The 27,956-nt window shown below is 41.5% G+C and overlaps 2 protein-coding genes across 3 annotated transcripts; one reads left to right on the top strand and one right to left on the bottom strand.

Annotated features, from left to right (window-relative positions):
* The first annotated feature begins 1,912 nt into the window (after positions 1–1,912).
* CCZ1 (CCZ1 homolog, vacuolar protein trafficking and biogenesis associated) lies at positions 1,913–13,249 on the top strand. 2 transcript variants are annotated; one of them, XM_058422587.1, is made up of 15 exons: positions 1,913–2,104; positions 3,713–3,810; positions 3,929–4,022; positions 4,120–4,194; positions 5,216–5,263; positions 5,526–5,609; positions 7,523–7,698; positions 7,934–8,015; positions 8,178–8,239; positions 8,719–8,830; positions 9,428–9,461; positions 9,784–9,901; positions 11,432–11,590; positions 11,676–11,803; positions 12,909–13,249. In XM_058422587.1, the coding sequence occupies exons 1-15, from the start codon at positions 2,006–2,008 to the stop codon at positions 12,959–12,961; spliced, it is 1,422 nt and encodes a 473-aa protein (XP_058278570.1). In that variant the 5' UTR covers positions 1,913–2,005; the 3' UTR covers positions 12,962–13,249. The 2 variants fall into 2 exon arrangements, with proteins under 2 accessions (XP_058278570.1, XP_039935142.1); XM_040079208.2 differs by having other exon boundaries at positions 12,906–13,249.
* Positions 13,222–27,789, bottom strand: LOC120759690 (radial spoke head 10 homolog B-like). The gene is made up of 20 exons (XM_040079207.2): positions 27,709–27,789; positions 26,473–26,765; positions 25,657–25,732; positions 25,483–25,551; positions 25,103–25,276; positions 24,471–24,556; positions 23,731–23,851; positions 22,743–22,919; positions 21,934–22,069; positions 21,372–21,493; positions 20,725–20,914; positions 19,886–19,994; positions 19,722–19,801; positions 19,474–19,622; positions 18,568–18,675; positions 17,337–17,510; positions 16,071–16,122; positions 15,443–15,553; positions 14,180–14,375; positions 13,222–13,753 (listed from the first exon to the last, which is right to left on the bottom strand). The coding sequence occupies exons 2-20, from the start codon at positions 26,730–26,732 to the stop codon at positions 13,618–13,620; spliced, it is 2,526 nt and encodes an 841-aa protein (XP_039935141.1). The 5' UTR covers positions 26,733–26,765; positions 27,709–27,789; the 3' UTR covers positions 13,222–13,617.
* Between the last annotated feature and the right edge of the window lie 167 nt (positions 27,790–27,956).

Below are 27,956 nucleotides of genomic sequence, written 5' to 3'. Positions count from 1 at the left end.
AAATTGCTGCAGTGTTAGAGCATCTCTATTCCACACAGCACTCCTACTGCACTGGGTCGGATTCTCAAGGAATACACCAGCTGCTGAGCTGAGGAGGACTACATAAATTATGCTACTGGTGATGAAAGTAAATATAAACTAAGAGTGATGATAGGAACTGAAATGATAACAAAAGGGAAAAAATCTGAAAAACTCAAGAAATACTGTGTTTTTTCAGATTCAATTTGGCACAGCTTTAAGAGAGTTTACCAGTACATTCTTCTAAATGGCTTGGTGGGATAAGAAAATAAATTATGTCTTTTATATGTTACCCAGCTGTTTATTTAAGCAATTATGTAAGCTTAGTTTATTCAGATTGCTAAACCTCACACTCCTATGGAGAGGAAAATTATATATCTCACCATGTAGCCATTTTTACTTCTAGTTTAGCTCACACTGAATTTTATTGTAAAGGCAATTTGAAAAGTAATGGAAAAGCTTATTTCATTAGTTAAATGCCACTATCTTAAATGTGCCAGACAGAAAACGGAAAAATAATTGGAATAGACATAATATATCTATTTATGGCAAAAGGATTACCTACACTAGGTGATGCTGCATGCCAGTTCCTTCAATTTACTCAAACTCGATTTCATCTTTCAAATCTCGGGTTCTACCTGTAAAAATAAAGCGTTTCTACTCCTTGCAGCTGCTTCGAACGAGCCAGAGGGGAGTGAACCGCTCGTGGTTTTGCGCTTCGAACAGAGGTGCGATGGCCGGGGCATCGCGGAACCCCCGGGCCCACCGGCCGGAGCTCCCCGCTTGCGAGCGCCTGCCGGGCGGGGCCGTGCGGGACCCCGGCAGGAATCGCCGTCCTGACCGGGCACGGCCCCTGCCTGAGGGAACGGCGGGCACAGGCTCCGGCTGAGGGAACGGCGGACACAGGCTCCGGCTGAGGGAACGCCGGGCACAGGCTCCGGCTGAGGGAACGCCGGGCACAGGCTCCGGCTGAGGGAACGCCGGGCACGGCCCCTGCCTGAGGGAACGGCGGGCACAGGCTCCGGCTGAGGGAACGGCGGGCACGGCCCCTGCCTGAGGGAACGGCGGGCACAGGCTCCGGCTGAGGGAACGGCGGACACAGGCTCCGGCTGAGGGAACGCCGGGCACAGGCTCCGGCTGAGGGAACGCCGGGCACAGGCTCCGGCTGAGGGAACGCCGGGCACGGCCCCTGCCTGAGGGAACGGCGGGCACAGGCTCCGACTGAGGGAACGCCGGGCACAGGCTCCGGCTGAGGGAACGGCGGGCACAGGCTCCGCCTGAGGGAACGCCGGGCACGGCCCCTGCCTGTGGGAACGGCGGACACAGGCTCCGGCTGAGGGAACGGCGGGCACGGCCCCTGCCTGAGGGACGCCGGGCACAGGCTCCGGCTGAGGGAACGCCGGGCACAGGCTCCGGCTGAGGGAACGGCGGGCACAGGCTCCGGCTGAGGGAACGGCGGACACAGGCTCCGGCTGAGGGAACGCCGGGCACAGGCTCCGGCTGAGGGAACGGCGGGCACAGGCTCCGCCTGAGGGAACGGCGGGCACAGGCTCCGCCTGAGGGAACGCCGGGCACGGCCCCTGCCTGTGGGAACGGCGGACACAGGCTCCGGCTGAGGGAACGGCGGGCACGGCCCCTGCCTGAGGGACGCCGGGCACAGGCTCCGGCTGAGGGAACGCCGGGCACAGGCTCCGGCTGAGGGAACGGCGGACACAGGCTCCGGCTGAGGGAACGCCGGGCACGGCCCCTGCCTGAGGGAACGCCGGGCACAGTCTCCCCTTCCCGCCGTTCCCGCGCCCGCCGTTGGGGGCGCTGCGGGGCGCCCGGGCCGGGAGCGCTTCCCGGCCGCTGCTGCGCTTCCGGGGCGCGGAGGCGGAACCGCGGCCGGGCCGGGGCCGCTGGAAGCGCGGCGGGGCCGGTGCCGGTGCCGCGGCGGCCTCTGGCCGATCCCCGATGGTGTCTGGCGGCTGCCGGCCCCAGGCTCAGGATGGCGGCGGCGGGGGCGGCCGGCCAGGAGAAGCAGCTCGCTCCGACACTCCTCAGTTTCTTCATCTACAACCCCAAGCTGGGGCCCAAGGAGGGCGAGGTAGCGGGGGGATGTGGCGCCCGGGGATGCGGGGAAGGCGCGGCGGTGCCTCCGTGCCCGAGGCCGGGCCGCAGCGTGTGCGGGCTCGGCGCTGTCCCTGCGGAGCGGCCCCGGACAAAGGCGGTCGCAGATGAGGCTTTCCCGGCCCGCGGCCGCCGCATCCCCGCCTGGCATTTGGGTACCCGCGGGGCCGGGGACGACTGCCGCCCCCATTGGGGTCTGTCACTGCTTCAGCCCGAAAAGAAACAGTAACCGCAGGTGTTGTCAGCAGCACGGCGTATGTTGTAGATGGGGGACTGGACAGTCAGCAACTGTTCTACTGATGCACTGATTTTGTATAAAAATAACTTTCTCGACGTAGACACAATATGGTAGAAAGGTTACTGTTTAACTTGGTTACAGTCAAGTTACTGCTAGTGTTTATTCGCCATTGTGTCCCTTAGGAGAGCCAAGAAGCTCTAGTCACTAGCTTTAGGTAACAGCGTGCTGTGTGGTTTACGTTCAGCTTTAACAGTTTTTGAACAGAGCAGTGTACTTACATACTTGGCAGTGACAGGTTGAGGAGGCTGAGCGTGCCCTCAGCACTCTGGGTGACTCCAGACCGGGGGAAGCTGTTGTTTCCTGGAGGATGAGGTGGGTGCTGTTCGCAGGGACCCTCAGCGAGCTGGGGACTGGGCCGGCAGAAACTTCGTGGAGCTCAGCAAAGGCCCGTCTGTGGGGTGGAATAATCCAGCTCACCGTGGCGGGTCAGGGGGGAATGGTTGGGAGCAGCTCTGCAAAACAGGACCAGGGAGTCTGTGAACAACAGGTCCTACGTGAATCAGCAGCGAGCGCTTGTGGCTGTGGGAGGGAGGGTGGCTCAGCAGGTCCAGCCAAGCCAAGGCTTCCCCTCTGTCCAGCACATGTGAGGTTGCTGGCAGGTGCTGTATTCCTCCAGGGATTCGCAGAGTAGGAAAAATACGGGCAAACTGAAATAGCCTAGTGGAGAACCCCTGAGTCAGTCAGAGGGATGCCATCTGTGGCGTATCAGAGGAGCCATTGATAACTGCATTTGTGCAGCCTGGAGGAGAGACAATGTGGAAAGGGAGCAGAAGGCAGGCTGACCTGCCTGAAGGATGGTGGTGGATGATTGAGTTGGGTTCTTGAAGTGAAAGAATAAGAATGGATGAAGAGAAATTCTGATGAGACAGGAAAAAAAATTCTTCACAGTGAAGTGATCTAACATCAGAGCAGGGCTGGAAAGTTGTGGGATTCCTATCTCTGGAGGTATTGAACACATGACTGGACAAGGCCTGGAGCAATCTGAGCTGCTTTAGAAGCTTGCCATGCTTTGAGCTGGGTCTGAAGCTCGCCTTGCTTTGAACAGGCTGAGAAGTGACTGTGATTTCAAAAGCTTTCAATTTACAAAATACTTTGACATATCATGGGGATGACTGACGGCTTAAGTGTGCTTAATATGCCTTTTATCCATTATTACGGAAGCCCATTTTGGTACAAAATAAATTTCTGACTAGGTTATTAAGGCATTAAAAAATAAGCAAACCATGAACTCAATATTTGTTGATTTTGTTAAAATGAATTTGCTTGGATTCTGTTTTCAAATTTTAGGAAGAAAAGAAGATTCTCTTCTATCACCCAAATGAAGTAGAAAAGAATGAAAAAATCAGAAATGTGGGGCTATGTGAAGCTATAGTGCAGTTCACGAGGTAGGAAGTCTGCATGGGTAGTTGTTTTGACACAAGCACTGTATTTTAAATATCTCAGTTATATGTCTTCTTGTTGTATGTATAAATATCTATATCTACATATATGTTTTCTTTCCAGGACATTTAGCCCAACAAAACCTGCAAAATCCCTACATACACAGAAGAATAGACAGTTTTTCCATGAACCTGAAGAAAACTTCTGGATGGTCATGGTACTTATGCACGTGATATGCATATTCCTAAAACACCATCCTGCAACGTTCTCAATGCATTCTGCATTGTCTAATACCAGCCTGTTCCACTTCCTAGGTTGTACGGAATCCCATAATAGAAAAACACAAAGATGGAAAGCCAGTCTATGAATATCAGGAAGAAGAATTGCTGGTAATAATGAACTTTCCTTTTTTTTTTTTTTTAAATGGTTATGTTGTATTTTTAAGAGTACTTCCAGAAATATCTTAGTTTAATTCTTCTTGAACTGTTGTCAAATTGATTTATATATATCTATACCTATCCCTATAAATAGAAAAAGGGCAAAGTACTTTTCAGAAAAGTTTAAAGAAAGAACACAAGATAGAGAATTATCCAGAGAACAGTTCAAGATCATTCAATAAACACTGGTGAAATATACGGCTGTGAGACTTTTAGCTTGGAGTAGTTGATTATTTCTTAGGAGGATCACTTTGTTTAATTAAGTTCTTAAACCTATGTATTTTTATTAGGTGCCAGTATACATGTTACTACTTTTTTAAGACTGCTAGTAATATTTACTAATAATCTGGAAAAGCAAAAAACTCTTAACTATGATGGGATTTCTTGTCCAAGCTGCAGTATCGTTAGGTCTGTTCAATTGTATACAGGAAGAGCATTTGACAGGGTGGAATAATAATTAAAAAGCTGGTTGGTTATCCAGCCTCTGTTCATTACAGTGTGCATTACTTTTGTTCCTCTCTGTGTCCTAAGAAAAGGATTGGAGTCATGGGGCTCTATTTTGCCAGATAAAATAGCCCTTTTTTGATCTGGGTTAAGGTCTCAGCCCCATAAAACCTGCTGTAGTGTCCTACGTTCTTCAGCCTTTGATTTGGATGAAGAGAGAGCTGTCAGAGGTTCATTTTCACTGGCCTCAGGGATGGGCGTTGTTTGTAACTGGAATCCTTGGCACGAGTTCTTAAGGTGCTTTTGGTACTAAATGTGAGGGGGGAAGGGACTCCCTTTATTGAAATCATACTTTATAAGTATAGAGACATTTCTAGATGCTGACTGAAAATGCCATTTAACTTTCCAGAGATTGATTTCTCCGACTTGTGTCTTTGCTGCCTCTTTGAAAACATGTTATGTGTAGCTCAGCCAAAATACTTGTAATTCTGCCTCTGCTCCTACTGATGTGCTGCTCTCTTTCCTGCAGGACAAGGTTTATAGTTCAGTTCTCCAGCAGTGCTACAGCATGTACAAGGTAGGGTTAACACTGGAGGCCCAAGGCCTTTTACAAAACAAGAGCATGAGATACGTCAATGACACATAAATACTTGCCTCTGCAAGTATATAAACCCAGACTCTGCAAATCTAAATGTTTTTTCAATAAAGAAGGGATACATTTGGATTGATGTGGAGTACATTGAGGAATAGGAGCTGTGTTGTAATCTATATTCATAGCCAAGCTACAAGAAATTAATGTAAATAATTACCCAATTGATTTTTTTCCTTTAAACTGTTAGCTTTTCAATGGCACGTTCCTGAAAGCCATGGAAGATGGGGGTGTGAAGATGCTGAAGGAGAGACTAGAGAAATTCTTCCATCGGGTAAGATCTTACTTTTCAGGCACATACAGTGTGATTCTGCACTGGAAATAAAACACAAGAGAAGAAAAAGGGGCAGCAATGTGACTATAAAACACAGGCAGTGGAAAAGACATAGAGTCAACACAAAGTATGTGGTTACTCATTTTGTCAAATACTTCCTGCTTTTTCTGACAGAGTAAGTTCTTTAAATGGAGTTGAACCACAAGTGTGGTTATGGCTTGATGGAACAACTTAACTGTTGGATCTTTTTTCAATGGAATTGTGTTCCTTCTTTCAAAGTTCTGCTTTCATGTTTGAATTGGTTACTGTGATAACAGTTTGCACAGACCTGTTTGAGCGACACTTGAAGGTTCATTGAGGTTAGAAGGAATTTGGGGAGGTCATCCAGTTCAGCCTCCTACTTAAAGCAGGGTAACACTGAATTTAAACTCTCCTGCCCAATACTTTGGGTGGTTGAGACTTGAAAACATCCAGGGGTGGAGATTCCACAACCTGCATGCACAGGCTTAGTCCTCTAGTACTGTGAAGTAGTGAATAGATGCATTTTTTAACTTCTCCCCCCTATTCCACTGCCCATGTGGAATTAGTAGCCAGTCCTGAGAAGGCTTCAGGAAATATTGCATGCATTGTAAATTGTCTTCAGAATGTCATTTCATAGCTGATGTTTTAGTGAAAGGATGAAAAGCAAAATCTATTTTTCACATAAAGTAACTGAGTAGTCTCATCTGGCAGAATTTTGAGTTCCTACATGAAAAGTTTCATCACACTTGAAAATTGCCTGCCTGCCCCCATTTTTCTTGTTTGCAAGCAAGGAAACAGGACTGCTGTCAGCAGTTTGTGCTTTTGTGGTATTGAGATCTCAGATAATGATGGAGTGTAGACACTGCATAATGGTGTTTAAAATTTTGTTCTTTTAACAGATTTTTAGAATGGCACAATGTTGTGTAAACAAAAGTACAGGCTTTGCTTGTGGATTTGGGGAGGGTTTTGCTTGTTTTTTTGTAAGACTTGTGGTAGACTCCAGAATAAACACAACTGGCACAAGAATTACCATGATGAGCTGGTGTGTGCTACTGTCCAGACTAAATTAAAAGCAGACCTTTGCAAAAAAGAAAGTCATAAATTTTTAGTGCTAAAACAGAGAGACCTACAAGCTGGGACAGAGATCTGTTGGTCTGTATTACTTGTGGGCATTGGGTAATGTGAAGTGACTGTAGAGGGAGCCATTGGATAAAGCATCTTCCACAGACCACTTGCCATCTCTTGCTAAGGGTTACAGTCTATCAAGAAAGTGAATAATGGAAATTATTTATTCCATTACACATTGAAAGCATCTGTTCCTGTTTCTACAGCTGAATCTGAAATTAAATATCAGTAAGATAGGCTTTGCTTGCTTATGCTCTCAAAAGATCTTGAACTTTCCTTAAAAGCTGTTTTCATAATGATTAAATAAAAGCAAAGTGACACCTGGAATTACATTCATGCACTCACACATGGAATCACAGAATGGTTTGAGTTAGAAGGTACCTTAAAGATCACCTAGGCCAACCCCCTGCTATGAACAGAGACATCTTCAACTAGATCAGATTACTCAGAGCTTTGTCCAACCTGGCCAGGAATGTTTCCAGGGATGGGGCAGTGCCAGTGTGTGAGCACCCTCACTGTAAAAAACTCCTTTGTCATATCTCACCTAAACTGAGCCTCCTTCAGTCTGAAACCCTTGTCCTGTCACTGCGAACCTTTGTAAACAGTCTGTCCCCACATGAAGGAGTGTGTCAGACAAGCAGCGCTGGAAGGAATTTTTTCTTTGATTTTTACTCCAGATTGTTGGGGATTAGACTCAAATTTGTCATTTAAATCTACGTGTTGGCTGTTTTCTGAATTCTAAAAGCCAACTGTTGTTGTCTTCTCAGTATTTGCAGACACTGCACTTACAGTCTTGTGATCTGCTGGATGTGTTTTGTGGAATCAGCTTCTTTCCACTGGATAAAATGACTTACTTGAAAATTCAGTCATTTATTAATAGAATGGAAGAAAGCCTGAACATAGTCAAGTACACTGCATTTCTCTACAATGACCAGCTTATCTGGTAGGTACTTCAGTAATTCTTTTGTTGTCTTCAATTTCTAATCCTATGAGTAAATGTCATAAAAGAGAAGCTTTTAAATTAGTGACAGTGTTGGATGAAAATGAGAAAACATGAAAAACGTGAATCAGGCTGCCATTCAGTAAAAAAGGCACTGATCTGAGCTAGTTAGAGGAAAATGTGTGATCTGAAGTGCAGCACAAACATCATTTGTTTCTTTTTCCCCACAATGTTCTAGGAGTGGACTGGAGCAAGATGACATGAGAATTTTGTACAAATATCTCACAACATCTCTGTTTCCAAGGCACATGGAGCCTGAGGTAGTTGGGCTGGGGGTTTTCAGGGGGAAGGTGGTTGCGTGTTTTTGGTTTTTTCTTCCTGTTTATCTGGTACTAAAGGCTAAAATACCAAAGAGAAATCTCTCTTCTCTCTGCCTCTAAGCTAGTTTTTCCTTTATGTTTCTTTTCCCCATGACACCTCAGTTAGCGGGAAGGGATTCTCCAATACGTGCTGAAATGCCAGGAAATCTCCAACACTATGGAAGGTAGGTCCTGTTTTACTGTCACCATCTCTGCTTCTTCCCCCCAGGACAAAACATTTGGGAGGAGTGTGTGTATTTTGAGTACATATTCTACACACAGTTCATTCCAGAGGGTGAAATGTAAAACTCGACCCTTGGAAAAAAGAGAAAATGCTTCATTAATATTACTGCATATTTATTTTTCCTTCCATTGTTCTTAATGCACTGTATGACAAATTTGGGAATTGTTCCAGTCATTTCTTTTCAGTCAAGCACTCCAGACAAAGGTGTAGATTTAATCTAGGATTTATCTATTTGTTCTTCCTCTGTACTCAGCATGTCAGTAAGGAATTCTGTACCTAAGCAGGCAACATTATTTTGCATAATTGTGGGTTTGGACATGAGAACTCCTAATTGCAAGTTCAAAGAACATCTGTTAAATTCAAGAAACTGAAATACAAGAATTTATCACATCACATCTGACCTGTTGAATTCTTTTCTAGGTTTCTTACTGGACCTTTAAATCTTAATGATCCAGAAACAAAATGCCGTTTCCCCAAAATATTTGTTAACACTGATGACACTTATGAAGAGCTTCACTTAATTGTTTATAAGGTATTACAGTTTCCTCTGCAATTACTGCACAGAATTAGGAATCTCTATGGAATGAAGGTGACAATGATGCGAAGTACTTAGGAATTGGATAGAAAGGTGCATGAATAATGCCAGGTTAAAGCAAAGAGGCAGAAAACTGGCATTTCTAGCAACAAGCTTCAAAGCCTGAATTCTCTTTTCCCGTCTCCTGTACCCTGTCCAAAACAAGCAATTGTTTTATTAAAACAAAATACCAGCTTTCAGTTGCTTTAAGGGATTTCATGCCTGGCTTTATATGGGATTAATCAATAAAACAAAAAATATTTTGTTCTTACATTAAATGGGAGTTTCTTGCAGATATCTTTGTATAAAGTGCATTTTTGCCAAGTTTTATCTTTCGTCTACAACTTAAACTTTTAACTGGGCTGAATTTTAAAATCATAGCTTACCTGTGTTGTGCAGGACTGCAAAAAGATTATCCAGTTGAAGTGTTACCTTTCAAAAATATATTTAGATCTCTTCTCACCTGGATGTGACCTCACTGAAGTATTGTCATCTATTTGAGTTAGTTAAAGTAATCCATTGTAAATGGGTTTTTTTGCTTTTATTTTGTTCCAGGCCATGAGTGCAGCTGTCTGCTTTATGATTGATGGTAAGTTCCTATTAGCATCAGTTATTTACCAAGACTTTTATATGTAAAATACTTTGAAAAGCAGCTTGTTTTACTCTTGAAAAATACCTTAATTTGTTTTTGGAGTCTGTTTTCCATGAGTGCTTTTTTCAGTCTTTTATCTTTGTTCCAGTGGTACAAGTAACTCATTTTGCACAATAAAATGACTACGTACTGCTTTAGTTAAACACATTCAAAATCACCCCTGAAGTTTTAATTATGGGAGAAATTTGTCCACTACAGAAACTGTACCATCAGCTGTGAGGAGAGAATCTCACCTCTCCCTTTTCTCTGCCTGACACAGCTTCAATTCCACCCACGCTGGAGTTTTGCAGAAAACTGGACAGCATTGTTGGGCCTCAGCTCACAGTCTTGGCATCAGACATCTGTGAACAATACAACATCAACAAGAGAATATCAGGGTTTGTACCACGCTCCTTTTCCTGCTGCATTCCCTCATTAGTTGGTGAAAAGTTAGGTTAAATTAACTGCTTAAATAATGGTAACATGAGCCCAAATTTTGAAAGCATTAATGATGTACTTAAAATAATGCTTGTCTACTTTTCTGTATCTTAAGTGTTTATAAAGTGGATGCTATTGCATATTTAGGTCTCCCTGAATAGATGTTACTAATTTAGGAACAAATGTTTATTGTCTGGCTGAACTAGGAATTTTAGTGAGTAAGTTATTTGGTTTACAGTTGAGGACTTTTCCAGAATTACTGCTTCTTGAAATGTTGCCATGTGTAGTAGGTGAGGAAAAAAAGGTCCTTTATTTTTGTAATTTGCAGGACTAAGGCAATTACTTGAGGGGCAACAAACAGTCAAAAGAGAAAGTATGCTAATGCTCTGGAAAATACACTTCACTTAGAACTGCAGCTGGCTTGCAATAAAATTGCATTTAGTTTTTGATAGATTTATTAGTTGGGGAAGCAGAACAGTATTCCCATATGGCAACATAAAAGGAATTCAACCAAAGATGGGTGTGTGACTGAACTTAAGTGGTACCATCCCAAATCAGCAAAATCGCACAGGATAGAATAGGATGTGCTTGAAATTGTGCCAATCTACTAAATCATTAAACTTGGGGATTTTAAATGTCATCTGGGACTGGCTTTGGCAGCTTTAACTCTTTAAAAGTTTAATGCTGTGGTGTCCTGAAAACATGATACAGTTCCTTGACACTGATGCATGTGTGTGACAGAGAGCAGGGGTATCTGGTTGTTTGCTAAGGGGAGTGGTGTCATCACACCATCTCCTGGTTGTAAATAATTCATTGCCTCAAGTACCAATTGCTGCAGCCAGGTTTTGGTCAGTCTGAATTTCTTGTGACTTCTACAAAAAATTACAGCTCTAGGTTTTTATATAACTTCATAAAAGAGGAAATAGTGGAAGACTGCCAAGGCAGGAGTTTGAAAATAGTCTCTTACTTAGTCTCACACAAATGATTGCAGGGAAATCTAATTGCCTGGATCAAGGAAGAGTTTGTCCTCTTGGTTGTAGCAAATAACAAAGACATGAATAGAAGATGACTTATTGCTCAAATTAAAGACCCAGGATCCATTCAAATCAGCTTGGACTGGCGTAGCGGAGAGCAGCAGGAACAAAATGGGGCCAGAGAAAAAAACCAGCTCATTAGAAAATGCAAATGAATTACTACTGGGAAGTGGGACAAGGCCTTCAGACTCCCCTGTGTGTGTTTACTGGCAGCCTGAGTGGCAGGAGGGGAAACACTGGCTGATTCTGCAGGCTTGGTTGTCTTTTGTTTTTTTTAAAGTGTGTTAAAATGAATTTCAATCTCACAAGTCTTTTCAAAGTGAAGGTAAGTCCAGGCTAAGTTAGCTTTGCACTAGCTCACTACCCAGTCTCTGGGAAGCCTGTGCCTATGGAGCATGTTGGCATTCACAAATCACTTTATTTTTTTTTCTTTTTTTTCTTTTTAAATCTTCCTAGGGCTGAGAAGGAACCTCAGTTTAAGTTTATATATTTCAATCACATGAACCTGGCAGAGAAAAGTACCATTCACATGAGGAAAACACCCAGTGTATCACTTGCATCTGTTCACCCTGACCTCATGAAGATTCTTGGTGACATCAACAGTGACTTCTCCAGGTAATGCTTAACTATTACATGGTCTGTAATGCCTACTGTCAAGCAGATTTTTTTACCTTCTTTACATTTTAAAAACTTCTTTCAGAGTTGATGAAGACGAGGAAATTATTGTGAAGGCAATGAGTGATTACTGGGTAGTTGGGAAAAAGTCTGACCAGCGAGAACTATATGTTATTTTGAATCAGAAAAATGTAAATCTGATTGAAGTTAATGGTAAGGATTGTTTCTTATTACCTTTAAATACAGTTACTCCTAAAATGCGTGTCCCTAGAGAAGTATCAAAACCCATCTCATGAGAAATCTAGAGTGGGACTGATCTTTGATAGAGCAGCTGAGTTTGCCTGAGGTTTTAGTCTGCCTATTACCAGCTGTGAAAGGATAGCATAAATGTTCAGCAGGCATTCTTAATTATTAATCAGTCATTCTTCCTCCTTCAAATAATAGAGAAGAGCACTGTGAGCTTAGTTTAGGGGTAATTTAAAAGTTGTATTACAGATGAGAGATGAATATATTTACATCTGAGATTTTATTTGTCAGCGATCCAGGGTTAGTTACTTACACATTGTGGCCTGTCAGTGATCCTCCTCCATCGCTGTCTTGTTTCTCATGTGGTTTTGAGAATGATTTACTAAGAGTGAGGATCAACATTAAGATGCAGTAAGCTTTTGCATTGCTATTTCTCTAAAAATCTGATGGAATCTTGCAGCAATTCTAGGGCTCTCCATTTTAACAGGAGGCAATGTGCTCGCTTACACAATGGGGAAGAATTAATACTTAGCCAGGACCAAAGCCTAGCAACCTACCTTTTAAAAAGAGGAATGAGTTGTGAAACTTGGCAGTCTGTAACTGCCTTTCAGCATCAAACCTACCATACAGTACCAGTCAATGAGTGTTCCTGTGCCTGATAAACTTAGGCAAATAACACAAAGCAAAAGTTTTGCAGACTTGATTTACTGTAACAGTACATCCTAATTCCTCCTTTCTCTGAAAAAAGGGGTTATAATATACTTCCCTTAACTACATGTCAAGCCAAGGCTGCTGCTGTTGCAGAGTTTGATGTGAGGCCCATCATTTACACTTAACCACTTAGACACAACTCACCTTTCAGATGGTGGGAGACATCAGACTTGATTTTCTCCTACTGAAGACAGAGTAATATTGAGTGTAATTCTACATTAGAAACTCTTGAGGCTTTTTCTTCTAAGTTTGAACTTAATTATATGCTCCATGACAATACCCAGGGTTTTTCTTGAGGAGGTTTCTGTAAAATACAATACTGATGTATCTTTCTTTCTTTATTTTTTTTTTTTAACAGAAGAAGTGAAGAAACTTTGTGCAACACAGTTTAATAATATTTTCTTCTTGGATTGATCTGCAAAGGGCTGATTTATTGAAGATGTCAATGTCAGGCACTTGTTCAACATGAGACTTTATTAGTCATATTATTGACTGGAATAATGACAATAGTAAAGCAATACTTGCTTTGTAAGAATCAAAATTTCTACTAAAATCTGTAAACTGACCATAAAATTTTTAAATTTTAAAAATGTTTATGTGCAAACTAATTAAAAACCAGTCTGAAATCATCTGTACCATTCCATTCTGATATGTTATGTGAATATTTTGCTGAAAAATAAAACTAATAATTGTTACACTTTAGGAGCATCTGTGTTCATTTGCATCATGTAACTTCCTGCTACTTTACCCCAAACCCTGGTGTAAAAGACTGTTCCCTCTGAAACCAGCATTCACAAGTCTTGTGCATACTGTTGAACTATTCTTACAGCTTCCTATAATTGTTGATTGTCTGGGGATGTTTTGCTTTGTTTTTATTTTTTTTTCCTTATTTGAAGAATACTTGCTTGAAGCTTCAGCAGTTGCCAGCAGAGGATTTCTTTCTTCTTCTGTCAGCAGGTGCCTTGGTACCTGTGGGTGCTGCCTTCTCTGCCTCTTCCTCCTCAGGCTCTGCTGCCTTGTGGGCCTCTTTTCTTTGGTGAGGGTTCTCTCTTGGGTGCCTCTTTCCCCAGCTAGAGACCTGGCCGGGGGAGGACTCTCTTCCTAGACATGTCTTTCTTTGAGACTTGTCCTCTGGACTTGGCTCTCTCCTCTAACAGAGCTGCTTCTCGCCTTTTTGCCTCTTCTACTTCTTTTTCAGCAATAAGTCTGCATGAACAAAATTTGAATTTAAGGTACTGTAAGAGGAGGGAGACATTTCCACAGGCTAAGCAACTCCAGCTCCAGTCATAGTATGAGCAGTATAAACTGCCACAGCTTAGAGAGGCCGAAAGTCTCTTAACTACCCCCTCCAGTCCAGATATGTCTTAACTGCCTTTACACAGAGCAGGACCCAAGTGCCAGTAAACACCAGAGCTACGAGTTTGTAACCTGAAAGCAGCCTGTATTTGTTATGCCAGCCAGCAGCAGAAAGCACTTGAGTTATGTTCTCTATGTTACTAATGAAATCCATGTGAGTTTGTTTTCCAGGTACAGGATGCTATGCTACTTTTTTAAGCACTCTTCTCATTTTCAGTAATTTTGTTAGCAGAAGATAAAGGATAACAGTACTGCCAGACAAGATTCAACACTCACCTTTCCAGCTCCTCAGCCTGCGTCTTTCTCAGCCCAGCTAATTCAGCATCCTGCTTTTTGTTTTCTTTTATTTTATCCCTCAGCACTCTTTCATGCTCAAAAGCAGGGAAGAACTTAGTTGTGAAAAAAGTTTCCACCTGACGTATCCAGAAACTAAATAGCTCCTTTTGTTCGTCTTTATCTTCTTTTGCCTCATCTGCAACATGTAAATTAAACGTGTTTATTTAGCAGGGCACTCCTATTTCAAGTGTGTTTTGGGCTACAATATTTCAGCTCTGATAGTCTGCAAAGGGAAGGTCTGGCTTCTTTCTGCATGGTGCAGAAGATGCAAGGTGTGAGACACTGAACTGAAAGGGGGCAGCCCTTTTGGAGGCTTCAGTGACTTGGCCCTGAGAATGGCACAAAAAGACAATGAACCCTTCCCTTTAATTCAGTGATGAGAGTCCTCTGCAGTAACCTGATGACAGTTCAGTATCTGTGACTCCTGTGCCCAGGGGAAGGGACGAACAGCCATGACCACCTGAAAGGACAGAGCTGTGTGCCAGTGTCCCTTGTCATGTCAGGACACTGACATGACTGAACAAGAGCTTCTAAGACGTGTAACTTTCCAGCTATCAGATTTCAACAAAAGAGCTGATGACTACAGGAAGATCTTTGTCTACCTCTGTCCTTGGATTTGAGTTCTGCAGCAGCAGAAAACATTCAACAAGCATAAGAACCAATCCAGATGAGATCTGCTAAAGCTGGAGGATGGTACAAAAACCTACAACCCTTAACATACCGAAGTGCTGTTACTGACATCTCTTCTGCCTGAATGTTGGACTGTCCTAACATAAGGCATCTATCCCAGCTAGTGGTGGCACACCACTGACAATAATTCTTATTTTAAGCAGAAGAAGGAGGGTATGGCAGTAATACATTTTATTTTCCAAGATACTCCATGGGCAGGCTTGCAGCTTGAGCTTGTCATAGAGTAAATACAAAATACAGCTTATACATGCCCTACAAATAAAACACAGCTTTTTAAAATTGGGGAAATCATGTAAGTTGGTACTAAAATGTCTCATTTAATTATTAAATTTTATTTTCTTTTAAAAAAATAAATTTCAAGTTTTTTAAAAAAAATCTTCATCCACATTTAATGCTCATTTACTGCCCTCTTGTGACAAGCTGAAATCTGCCTATACAAACAAAATTTCACGATTCAAGAGCTACAAGAGACTTGTGTGTGTATTAAGTCCTAAAACAGTAGGACTGTTTTACCTGACAGTTCCTTTTCTAGAAGGAAATCTTGGTCTTCTTTTACATCCTTGGTGGGCAATGACACATCATCTTTGCTTTCTCCAGGAGTTACAGGAAATGAGAGAAGAGTTTCTGATATTGCAAAGAAAAAAAATTAAAATTACTCAACCTTTAATCCTGTGCATGAAATTCCAAGTTTGATCTTCAGCACAAACAAATACAGATTGTCATCTGACCTGGAATCCAAACCTGTGGTTAAAATACCACTGAAATGATGAAAAGTTTGTTTCTAGTGAAGGCGCAACATAGAGTTCAAGCTCCTGTTTCCATGCCCACATGAGTGAGACAGGAAGAATTGAGGTTTAAAAAGCCTTTAAAGTTATTTTTAAGGACAAAAAGTGCTATCTTCTAATTAAAAAGCACAGAAAATTCAGAGATTCCAACTTGCCCAGCTATCTGTGTACAGCAGGTATGAAAAGCTAAACATAAACTTCGTCAAATTGCCAAACTGAAGGGAGCTGCACTCTGTAAGTGCAATGCATCACCTGTTTCCATGATCAGCTCCTGTTTAATTGTTTTGAAAGTTGCAGAAAAAGTGAACCTCCTCCAGGCACTTTATAGTTTTATAGCTACTTTAGACAGTACTCACCCAGTAGAGAAGAGTGATGAGCAAGCTTTGTGTCTTCACAAGGTCTTGGTGGCTGGCAAGAAGTTTTAAATTCAGTTACTGAATGTCTGGGGCTCATGTTCAAATCACAAAGTGAAATCCCAATTCCCTTTGAGTCATGCAAATTCCCATCTCCAAAGCATTCTGCCAGCCAAATGCATCCTGCAATCATGCCTATCTCAAAACATTTAAACTGCAGGAGTGTTTCACCTTTTCACGTATTACCAGGAAACACTTTATCTTCAATACTAGCCAGACAAGCAGGATTATCCTATTTCAGAGCTAGGGAAAGACAGCACTACAGAAAATGAAAGCTCCTGTTCTTTGACCTGTTCATCTGTTCTTACATGTTGCTCTACATATTGTTCATCTGTTGTTCATCCGCTCCTGAATGCACAGCTCAGCTGCCTCAGAAATGTCAGCATTTATGTCTGTACCAATTATACTTCTGCTGTAGGTGCACTAATGAAATGTAACACAAGAAAAATGGTACTATATTTAAATTAGGATTTTTTTTATTTTTTTTTTTTTTTTTTTTTTTACAATTTTAACTGGACCACTTCGCTGTGCAACTATGTCACTGCTTGCAGTGATGCAAGGGAATGGGTGCATAGGCTGGGAATAACTGGCCAGAGAATGGGAGGTGGTGATGTACAATGGCAATACTGGCTCACTGAGGCTGTGAAATTATGTTTGTGAATACTTTTTGAATTTATAAAAATACTTTCATCTTGTGCATAATTCCAAAGAATAAAAATTCAAAATTATATTTTCAACTACTCTGTATACACAAATTGAACCAGTGTCACAGGCAACATCTCACAACCTACAAAATCCTTATTCAGAATTTTAACAAAAAGAAAAAGAGGACAGCTCAACTGCCGGCAAACAGCAAGGCTTGCTACATGCAACAGCTGCAATGCCATTTTTACAGGGCAATTTTAGACATTCTGTTTAATCCAGAAGATACATATCTTTCACCAGCCAACCAATCTGTCAGTTCTCCTTCAGAAGTACTCTGTATGTATTTATAGTTATCTAAGAAAATGTGCAAATGTGTTAAAACTGTCTACGCCGATGTTACAACTTAAGGAACCAATAAAGAGAAAGAGCAGAAGGACCCAATCAAATATTTGTTCATGCAAAAGAGGAAATTGATTTCCATGGTCAGGAAATAGAACATTTTCAGGGCCTGACTTCATTGTCTAAGTGGACACATAACACTGGACAGGTCTGCATCAGCTTTACCTGGGAAAGAGAATGTTCTGTGGGAGACACCGCTGAGGTTTCCTTGGAGAACTCCTTGATTTCCAAGCTACTTTTTTTCTGATTATCTTGAGCTTCTTTCTTCAGGATCATATCCTCGGTTACATACACCAATGCACATTCAAGAAGAGCTTCAAAAAATTCCAGAAAAACCATCTAGAGTAAAACAAATGCAGTGGTAAATTAGTTCATTTTTACAGAGTCTCTTCATTATGTGCCTATGTACCTGAGCAAGCAAAGAACTCAGAAACGGTAGTGAAGTTCTCTCTGGCGTCATTTATCTAGACAAACATCTTTCTTCTGAAGAAAAACTGAAAACAGCCAAAGCTCAAAAATTCAGGAGAGGATATGATGTGGTACATTTTATACAAGTCATACTGAACAAAAACACTGCACTGATTTTTGTTGTATCTGGAGCTATGTAAAATTTCTCTAACAAGTAACTCACAACTACAGCTATTACCTAAACCATCATATTTTAATTGTATGGGACGCTGCTAGAAACCCCAAGAGTGGGTTTAAAATGGATTCCTTAGAAAGACTTCCATTGTGTGCTCAGTTTATCAGATCCTGTTTAAAACAAATTCAGTTATGTCATTTACAAGAGACTGGTGCTAAGTAAGAGTTAATTCTTCAGGGGTGAAAATCCTCTGTACTAGGCCAGTTCTCAGGTAGCACTAGAGCCTTCTGCAGTCACTACTTGACCTGACTGCGGTGGCAGCACCTCAGGTGGCACTAATCAGGGTTCTTAGATCACCAGATTTTCAGGATCAGTGGGTTCACATCTTAATTACTGATCTACCATACCAGCCACAGCAGCTGGAAGTGCAGTGATTAACCCCTCTGTGATCACTGCCAATCCACACTGTCAGGCAGCTCCCCAGGGACAGAGCTATCACTAGCAGCACTCCACTGGAAATGGGATTTCCCTGTGTGGATTATGACACTCCTAAGGACCTTTCTGAACGGTCAAGTATGCTGAGATAGTGCTGAGGTAATTAAGAAAAACATAGAAGTACATGAGCTAAACTAAATTATATAAGCAGAAAAAAGGAACACAACAATAGAGGTTCGAGTTTGTACTCTTTTTTTTAAAAAAATCATTAATTCCTTTTCCTCCTGCTCCAGCAGGTAGGGCAATATTTGCAGCAGTTTTTAAAAGCAATTTTAACTGTTCCTGTAGCAATGGACTATAGTTTTCTTCCATACACACCTCCAGCTCAAAGTTGACATCATGGATGCCAGGTACAAAGGCACCAACTTTGACAAAAATTCCCAAAACTCTTGGAGCAGTTAATTCTTCGCTGAGAAGTTTAAAATCCTGGGTAAGAATAAATGTTACATGTTAACAGCACTGAAGGCATTCCCCCCACAAACCTAATCTACCTCCCTTTCAAGCCTTTGCCAAAATTTCTTAGTGGTTTCAAGTGATACTTCCATATACGTAATTAACAGCAGAGTGAAATTCCAGTCCTATTGAAGCCAATGGGAACTTTCCCTACTCTGCAAAAGCAGTGTTACAAAAGAGCTGGTGAAAGCTCATAAACAAAAATACTAAAAAATTACAATTTTGCAATCTGATTTTTTCTTCATGAAAAATTGCTCAGATTTATAAAGTGAAGTACCCAAACCCCAGGCATATCAGTGGGAATTGTTCTTTACCTTCACAGTAATCTTCATCTGTCCTCTAATGACTGAATTCCATTAAAGAATCTCATGCTCTTCTTGTAGTAAATACATTATTGGAATAGTTTACAGTGTTATTTCAATAGCTGTCAGTCTTTGAGTTCTAACAATAGGATATGTTCATATAAACATTTCATAGATGAGACAGAGGGAGACACAGTGGGGACCAGCAAAAATATTTATATTCCCTTAAACACATTTGTCTAGTATTTGATAAAAGTAAAAAATTAGAATTGAAATCCCAAAAAAGTGCATAAATAACAGTAGATAATTGTTCCTTTACTGCTCCTTGGACAGTTTGCACAAACAACCTCATTCCCACCTTTTCAACTGTGCAGAACCCACTGGGATTATTTTAAAAGGCTCATATCAACTGAACAAAGAAAGCACATCTAATCACACAAAACAAAACAAAACAAAACAAAATTATTACATCCAACATCCAGAGGAATTGCCTCAGCTTCACTGTGGGTTCAAATGGAGGTCTAGGACTTGGTCTACAAAAATCTTCATATATTTCCCAGCATTTGTCAAAGTAGCTCATGGCAAAAGATGTGAATTCTACACCAGAATATAAGATACCTTTCAAAATGAATTGGGAAAAAATAACAGTTACAATAAAACTGCAATGCATGTGATACTAATTGATGAATTCTACACAGAAGAAATAGCATTATTCACCTTGGACATGACAGGCAGAGGGCAGAACATTCCTGGCCATCATTTCTAGGAAACAATTCTGCAGACGAGGAACTTTGTCTCTACAGTTGAAACAAAAATACTCTTGTCTGGGAAGATTCAAACTGATGACACTGAAATAAATTTCACTAAAAAATGAAACTTACTTGAACTCTTCATGATAGATATGAAATGCCAGGCAAAGAAGGTAGAATACAAATGTTCCAAACAGAATTATCTCATCTGGACAATGTATTTTCTTAAGTGCTTTATCATCTAAAAAATGTAAAAAAAAAAAAAAAATTCTACTGTTCTCATGTACATTAAAATCTTCTAGGCAAATTGATTTGTCAGTCTTTCTTATCCTCTCCATCTGCACCTATCACAGCGTAACACTTCTGGAAGACTCAAATCAGACAATGCAGCACTTCCAAACAAAGGTCAAGGGAGAACTCTCCACCTGTAGCTGGATCTTGGACAATTCTCTTTCTAGAAATGCATCCACTCAGCATATATAAAAATAAAAGGGAATTCAAAGTTGAAGTTAAACCCTTCACATACTAAGGACACTGCATGTGTAAAGGGAATTGACTGATTAACTGGCTCTGTGGAAGGAAAAAAAAAAAAAAATACTACACGCAAACCAAAGTTAGGAACACTGAAAAAAAATTAGTATTTGTTTCTCCTACTCTCACAAAACTCTCTCTCTCTTAAATAGCAATGGCAAGACCAGGGGTGAATACATCTTTTGAACAGATGGCTCATCAGTGCAATTTTTTGTCGTATTTTAATTTTGTATCATCTCACCTAAGGACCAGAAGTACCCAGAGAAGTGTAAACGGATCCACTGAGAACTCACAGGCACAGAGGCACTGACTCAGGAGCACCTAACTCCCAGAGCTGAGCTGCCAGGAGAACTTGCCACTCCGACTCTCCACAGTTGCTATTAAAATTCCTCCATTCTAGAGCCTGCTCACCAGGCACACAAACCTCTCAGGACACAAACCTCTCAGGAGCCGATCCATCTCAGCGAGAGTTTTGGAGGAGAGATGAAACTCGCAGTCCTTCAGAAACCTCCAGAACTTCAGCCTAGTCATGAGGTGAGTGCCGTCAGGAGAAGGACTGCAGCCTAAGGTACTGTAGAAGTAGTAGACTTTTCTCAGTTTTGAAATATGCTTCAACACAGCTATTTCTGCCTAAATAAAGTAGGATATGTTTTCAGCATCATCTCAAAGCAAGCATTTTGTATTGATCCTGTAATTAGGCAGATAATTATTTGACCTTGCAACTTAGAAAAGCATATCCCTGGCTAAGTGTTCACAAAAGCACTGCTCAAAAGTAGTTTTAATACGTGGGTTTTGGTGACTGATAAAAATAAATCATCCTCTGTCAGAGGACAAACCTCAGAGTAGCTAAAGCTGGTTGCTCAATGCCCTTTCAGATATGTTAACATTTTTTTAATTGGCCTTTTTTAGTGGAAGCTGGGAAGGGGCAATATTGTCTATTCATTTTTTTTTGCTTTTCTGTTTTCATGGCCTTCCAATTTTCAAATAATTCTTTAATGGAGTTACTTTAAAACAAATAAACAAGAAATAAAATAGTATGAAACACAATAGAGAGGAAAACTGAAAGTATCAAACAGTAGACTCTTACCTGTTCCACTTCTTTCTCTCTGTCTTCCCTTGGCAACAAGTCAAGCAGTAGAAATACCTTCAAATCAATATCTGATCCCAGAATAGAAGTCCTTCCCAAGGCATTAATGGTTGTGGTCTTTTCTAACAAGCCGATAAAATAAGTTAGAACAAACTAAAACAAAGTTTAATGTATACCACTCAGAAAAACAAAATGTGTGTTATTCCTTCTTATATTACTGACTTGAAACAACATATTCTTTGCAGTAAGAGGTAGAGATTTCACAACCAATAGCATGACAACTGAAGAGCAATTTTGTCAAATCAGCCCCTAACCAAAGGAAATGCAGACATTACAAAAGCTGTGAGACTTTCAGACAACAGTTCCATCCATTACAAGTCGTGGTGTGGATGTGTCACTCCACTCCAAGCGTCACTCACAGGAAACACAGCATGGAAGCAAAAGCTATGACTCCCATTTTTATCTACGTTCCTTGATTATGTACAAACAGTTTCATATTATAGTAAAAAGAAACAAAATGTGAACTGAGTAAAAATTGTTTTGTTAAGCTGCTCACTAGTACCAGAATGCTCTCTTTTGCTAGTGGCCCTCAGGTTTTTGGCTTTCACAGCAGTCTCTTGACGAACAGGACACCACACCAAATGATCATTGACAAACTTTCCTTGAAAACCATGCCCGTCCTTGAAGATAATTGTGCCCTACAGACAGATTAATTATAATATAAATATAAAACAAAGATAAAAAACACCCAAACCCACTAATTCTCTCAGTCAAATTTCCTTTTCAGAATTTTGGATAAAATGCAATATATGAAGTAAAATACCACAAAATAATTTTTCCTACTCTCTTTTATAATGCATTTTGTCACCTATTAAACAGGTATATTGTTGGGATAAAGGACTGACTAAATATCTGTTTGATTTTGAAAAGCATTTTCCTCCCAGATAGAAAGACTTGTTTGCACTCCTTAGGTTGCATATGTGGCACTCCACTCTGAGTTTTTCCAAAAGTCTGTTTTATGAGAGGTTTTAAGAACTTCTCTGTGCAAGGACAGCTTGAAATCCATTAGCTCGCAGTGGAAGTGTGAAATTCTGCCCAGCCACTGCAAAACTCAAGATGCACCTATTGCACTGAAAATCTCCACAGTGAAATACATCTTTGTCTACCCAAAACATATCTAACCACAGAGCCAGGCTGTGTCCTTGGAAGGATTCCTATTGCTTTCAGTGGACTCTCTGCCCTTTGCAGTGTGGATGGGGATACCCTCCACACTGCAAACTGAATGTAGTTTGCTGTACAGAAATCTAGAGATCCACTATACAGAGCAGAACAGTTTGCTCTGCTGTTGTCTGTAGTTTTGACAATACTCACCATGCCATGCTTCTTATTATGCACCCATCCTCCACTGTATATTTCTCCACCAGCATAAATAAACGTCCCATGTCCATGGCGCTTGCCTTTTACAAAATCACCCATGTATTCATTCCGTAGAGAATACTGAGACATTTCCATTCTCTCCAAAAACCATGTGTGGATGCCATAACCATGCTGAAATAAAATTGTTTGTTTAAAATATAGGTCCAGACTTTGGCAATTCTCTGAAATAAAAGCCCCCTGCTTATCACTGCAGCATTTCAAAGCAGGGACAGAGCTACATCCTACAAAGGTGCATGGGTGAAGCTCCCAGAGGATGCACTGTATCAATACATACTTGAGCAAGCTCTGCCATGGGACTCCTAAAGATACCCACCCTTCCTCCCTGAATCCATCTCCTGTAGTGCTGAACAGCCAGATGAAGAACACCATGCCACAGAGCTAGGAGGGTCCACAAGCTGGACTCTTCGACGATTTTAAGCAGAGTGAAAAGACAGAGCAAGAAACTCACCTTCTTTTTGAAACAGAATAATAAATGGAAGGAACTGAAAATTCCACAAAATTGTCTTCCATCATAAAACTTTTCCAAGAGTGAACAGTGTAGTCTAGTACTATACAAAAAGTAAAGTTTATACAGAAATAAACTGCCACACATACCTACTGCTGAAGTCATAGCTCAAGCTAAGTCACAAACACTTCTTTTCCTTTTTTTTTTTTTTTAAATTGAAAAATGTTTATATTTTCCACTAGGGAATGAAATTTAGATTTTATAAGACTAAATCAAAATCCTTTAACGATTTGAATATTGCTAACAAAAGAATCAATTTACAAGAATGAACATGTTTCTGTTATCTCAACTGGCAAACTCAACTAGCAAAAATCACACAAAGCTCCTTTGATACTGCACAAAACTCCCTATTTAGCTTTCCTAGAGTAGTGGACAGATGCTGAACTAAAGAAGGGTTTCTGCGGAAGAAATCAATACCTGCATGCCACACTCCCACTGTCCTACATACTCTTGATTATCTGTCAGCCATTTCATTTGTCCATATCCATGTCGTAGATTTTTCTTCCACTGACCTTTATAGGTATTTCCAGACCTGTAGCTGCAAAAAACCAATAAAAGTTAATTCATACTAAATTCTCTGCTGATCGTATGAAAGGTTTATGTGAAACCTCATTGCTAATAAATGAATAATTCATTAAGACTAAATATAAGCATTAAATTGAAGATTGACTCATTATGACATGGACACAGAGGCTTTATTGTAGCCATTGTTTACCTCCTATTTTTAACTTAGAAATCACTAAAAATATTAACCAACTCTTTTTCCCAAGAAGTCTTTGCCATAGCTATTAACAATATTTGTTTATATATAATTCTATAGATAAGTCATTTATTCATAAGGCAGCTTCATCTGCTCAGATCAATCAAGTGTGTTTGTTTTTCAGTACTGAATTGTGGTTTACTAAAGCTGATTTGGGATTTTGTCTCTAGCTGTTCTTTTGTGTGAATGATCAGTAGAAATACTGTACCTAAAACCAGACTTCTAGAAGTCTGTTTTGTTATCACAAAGAGCTTGTACATTCTTCATTCCACTGCAGAAAGTACACACTACTATGGAATGATAGCATTTGTACCCACTTTAAACAACACAAGAAACTGTAGCATAATACACAAAAATAAAAAATGTTGAGGGTAAGAACAAGAGTTATCATATTTACCGTCTCACTCCCCATCCTTCTCTGACATTATTTACCCAATCACCCGAATACCAGGAGGTCTGCTCCTGATCATAACAAATTGTACCCTGAAACAAAGACCACAGTCAGTTTAAATACCTAAGTATTCATCTACATGAATAAAACACCACATACAAATGATATGACATTTGTAATCATGTTCTAATACGTAGGGTCACTTTGATTCACTGTAATGAAAGCAACTAAAGGGATACAATTAATTAAAGAAAGCAAGCTCTTTGGATTAATATTAGGTAAGACCTTAGAAAACACCAGGTATTCAAAAGACAAATCCTATTGCATTACATCAAAGCCTACCATGCTTATCAAACCTCTTGAAAATACTTTAAGAGAGCTAACCTTGGCATCTTAATTACAGTACTCAGTGTGAGGTAGATCAGTTTTCTGACCCATTCAGACTTTTACTTCCAACAGTAGGTCTACAGTATTAACTGTATTCACAACCTCAGAAAAACTCCCTAGGAAAAACAATGGTCTACACAGCATAACACCATGCAACAGAACAAAATACTTTTGCAAAACCTTTGCACAGTAACACTTGCTGTTCCTGCAGGTACCACCCGAGCCCACGCCCTCATTTAGCTCTTACTGACCTTTCCATGTCTTTTGCCATTGCACCAATAACCAGCGTAAGAAATTGGATGAGTACCACTCCTGAAAATTCCATATCCGTGCCTAAGTCCCTCTTGGATTGATCCTTCGTAAACACTGCCATCATTCCAGGTATAACGGCCAGTACACATCAGCACATTCTTAGTAAATGTTCCCTGAAAGATTAAATTACTACATTAAAATCTAAGACTCTCTGTTTCCGAACCTTCTGGGACAAGTCAGGCCTGTAATTGAAATCACTGCCACAGCTCCACAGTTGCCACCTGTACTGTACCAATTACTGCAACTTACCTGCTTTCCTTCAATTTGCACATCTAACTAGATGCAACTGTTTTCAGTGAGAACTTCAACTGTACTTTACCTCGTACTTTACTCCATCAGCCCACGTGTAAGTTCCTTCTCCATTCATACACCCTCCAGAAAATAGACCCTTCAAAATGAAGAGAATAGCATCATTTGCAGATTAATTCTTACCCTAGCTGAAGCCTACAGAGACACCTTAGTCTGCTACATTTTTTGTAATTTATACACTCACCTTGTATGTATTTCCTCCCTCAAAACAGATAAATCCTTCGCCCTCATAGAATTCATCAACTTGTTCACCTTCATAACTACAAAGAAAGCAAAATAAAGATTAAGATTTTGAGTCACTGCCAATAGATCTAAATCACATAAACAACCATATAATCACATAAACAATCACATAAACAATCATAAATGACCTTTGATTTACCATGGTCTATACACAGGTCAACTAATGCATCTTGTGTAGAACAATGAACAAGAAAATTTCCGGTTTTTTCAACCTTCCTTGTAATATTCCACATAATTGTTCTGTTGCCTCAGACCCATATTTCCTTCAATTAAGAAAAAAACCCACACTGGTAGCATTTTCTACCTTACAGTCAGGCATGCTGTTATATGAAACATTAGATATAAACATCACATTGAAATGCAAAAGGATTTTGTTAACATTGCCATTCACCTGCTTCCTCAGTTTAGGATATTTTGAAGAGATATGAGCAGCCTTAAGCATTAAAAGGCAGCAACAGCTAAAGATTATGTGATATGTTTTCTTCACCAGTTACCTGTATACTTTAACAAAAGTGAAGGTGAACAAGCTAAAAGAAGGAGGGTTTTGGCAGAGAGCACCAGCAGCACTCTAGGATGCAAGAAGGCAGCAGAATTCCACATGTACATCTCCTAAGGTGCCACTGCTACTAGGTCTGAATAACCTAACCTGATTCTCTGCCCCAAAGCAAGTCAAATCTGTGTTTGTATGACACTGGCTACAGCAGAGATGCTAAAATGAGAGTTCTTTACTTCACTGCTGTATTTGTAACAAGTGTACCTTTCTACAATCACTTGAGCAAGAAGAGGCTCCTCGTGGATTGGGGGAACAGGCTCGACTGGTGGTTCCTTCCCTGGCTCTGGTGCTTCTGGAATTGCCTGAGTTTCTTCACTCACTCTCTCATTCTGCAAATCTGCCAGCGCTGTTAAGCTACTCTCAGCTGTAGCAGCTAGAGATCCTTCTGACTTCTCACCAGTTGCCTTCTTACCACCCTTCTTGGCATCTTTCTTCTTGGCATCTTTCTTCTTGCCTTTTATCATAGCTACTGAATTGTCTAAATGTGTACTTCCCTTCTGAAAAATTAGAATTTATTTCTGTTTTAAGTACATATTTTAAACCTATAAACTAGTTAAAAAACCCAAAACACAGACAAACTACCAAAAAAACTCCACCACCACCCAGTATTTCTGTGATTATTACACACACATTTATTAAAGTAATCTCTGTAACAGCAATTCCTCAAGCCAGTGGTGCCAGCTTGTGGCAGGCAGGCCTCAAGGTTAACAGGGAGCAATGTCTGTGAATTACCTACACGCCTCCCATCAAAACCATGTTGAAAAAAACACTTCCAATGTTAAGGCAGTGTTGGCAGTAGACTTACTTTTGCCACGCACTCCTTCTTTACCCGATTTTTAGCTCTCTCTTAGATTTAATTACATGGAAAAGTTGAAAGTTATTTCTCAAAAATATGCGTTTGGCAAATTCTGGGAAGTCACACCTGCACTATTATTGATTTAACTTGCTTTCCAAGTTATGAGTTGCAGACTGAACACAGCACAGCAAAACCACCAAATCTTGTAGTTATTTTGCCGCTTGAGAGCTACCTGAAGGTTGCAGGGCTGCCTACAGAGCTGCAATCCTATCACAGCCGTGTCTCACCGCTTGGTAGTGCAAGAACCCAACCCTCGAGTGCCGCAGCGGCGAGGGCTGGCAGGGACAAGCCTCCACTGTCACCGGCACTCGAGCGGGGGACGACAGGGCCGGGGCGGTGGGACCGGGCCGGGACCGGGCCAGGACCGAGCCTTTACCGAGCCCTGGCTGAGGGCGGCGGGACCGGGCCAGTGCCGAGCCCTTTACCGAACCCCGGCTGAGGGCGGCGGGACCGGGCCAGGACCGAACCCTTACCGAGCCCCGGCTGAGGGCGGCTGGTGCCGAACCCTTTACCGAACCCTTACCGAGCCCCGGCTGAGAGGCAGTAGGACCGGGCCAGTGCCGAGCCCTTTACCGAACCCTTACCGAGCCCCGGCTGAGGGGCGGCGGGGCCGGGCCAGGACCGAGCCCCGGCTGAGGGCGGCGGGGCCGGGCTGGTGCCGAACCCTTTACCGAACCCTTACCGAGCCCTTTACCGAACCCTCACAGAGCCCCGGCTGAGGGGCAGTCGGACCGGGCCGGTGCCGGGCCCCCGTCCCCCGCGCAGGCGCAGTGCGGCGGCGCTGCCGTAGCCATAACAACGCCGCCGCGGGGCCCGGGCCCGGCCGCGCTGC

The sequence above is a fragment of the Hirundo rustica genome, chromosome 15 (genome assembly GCF_015227805.2).
Source record: "Hirundo rustica isolate bHirRus1 chromosome 15, bHirRus1.pri.v3, whole genome shotgun sequence".
In the NCBI taxonomy this organism is placed as follows: Eukaryota; Metazoa; Chordata; class Aves; order Passeriformes; family Hirundinidae; genus Hirundo; species Hirundo rustica.
The sequence above is the reverse complement of the archived record's forward strand: the minus strand, read 5'-3'. Positions and strand labels throughout refer to the sequence as shown.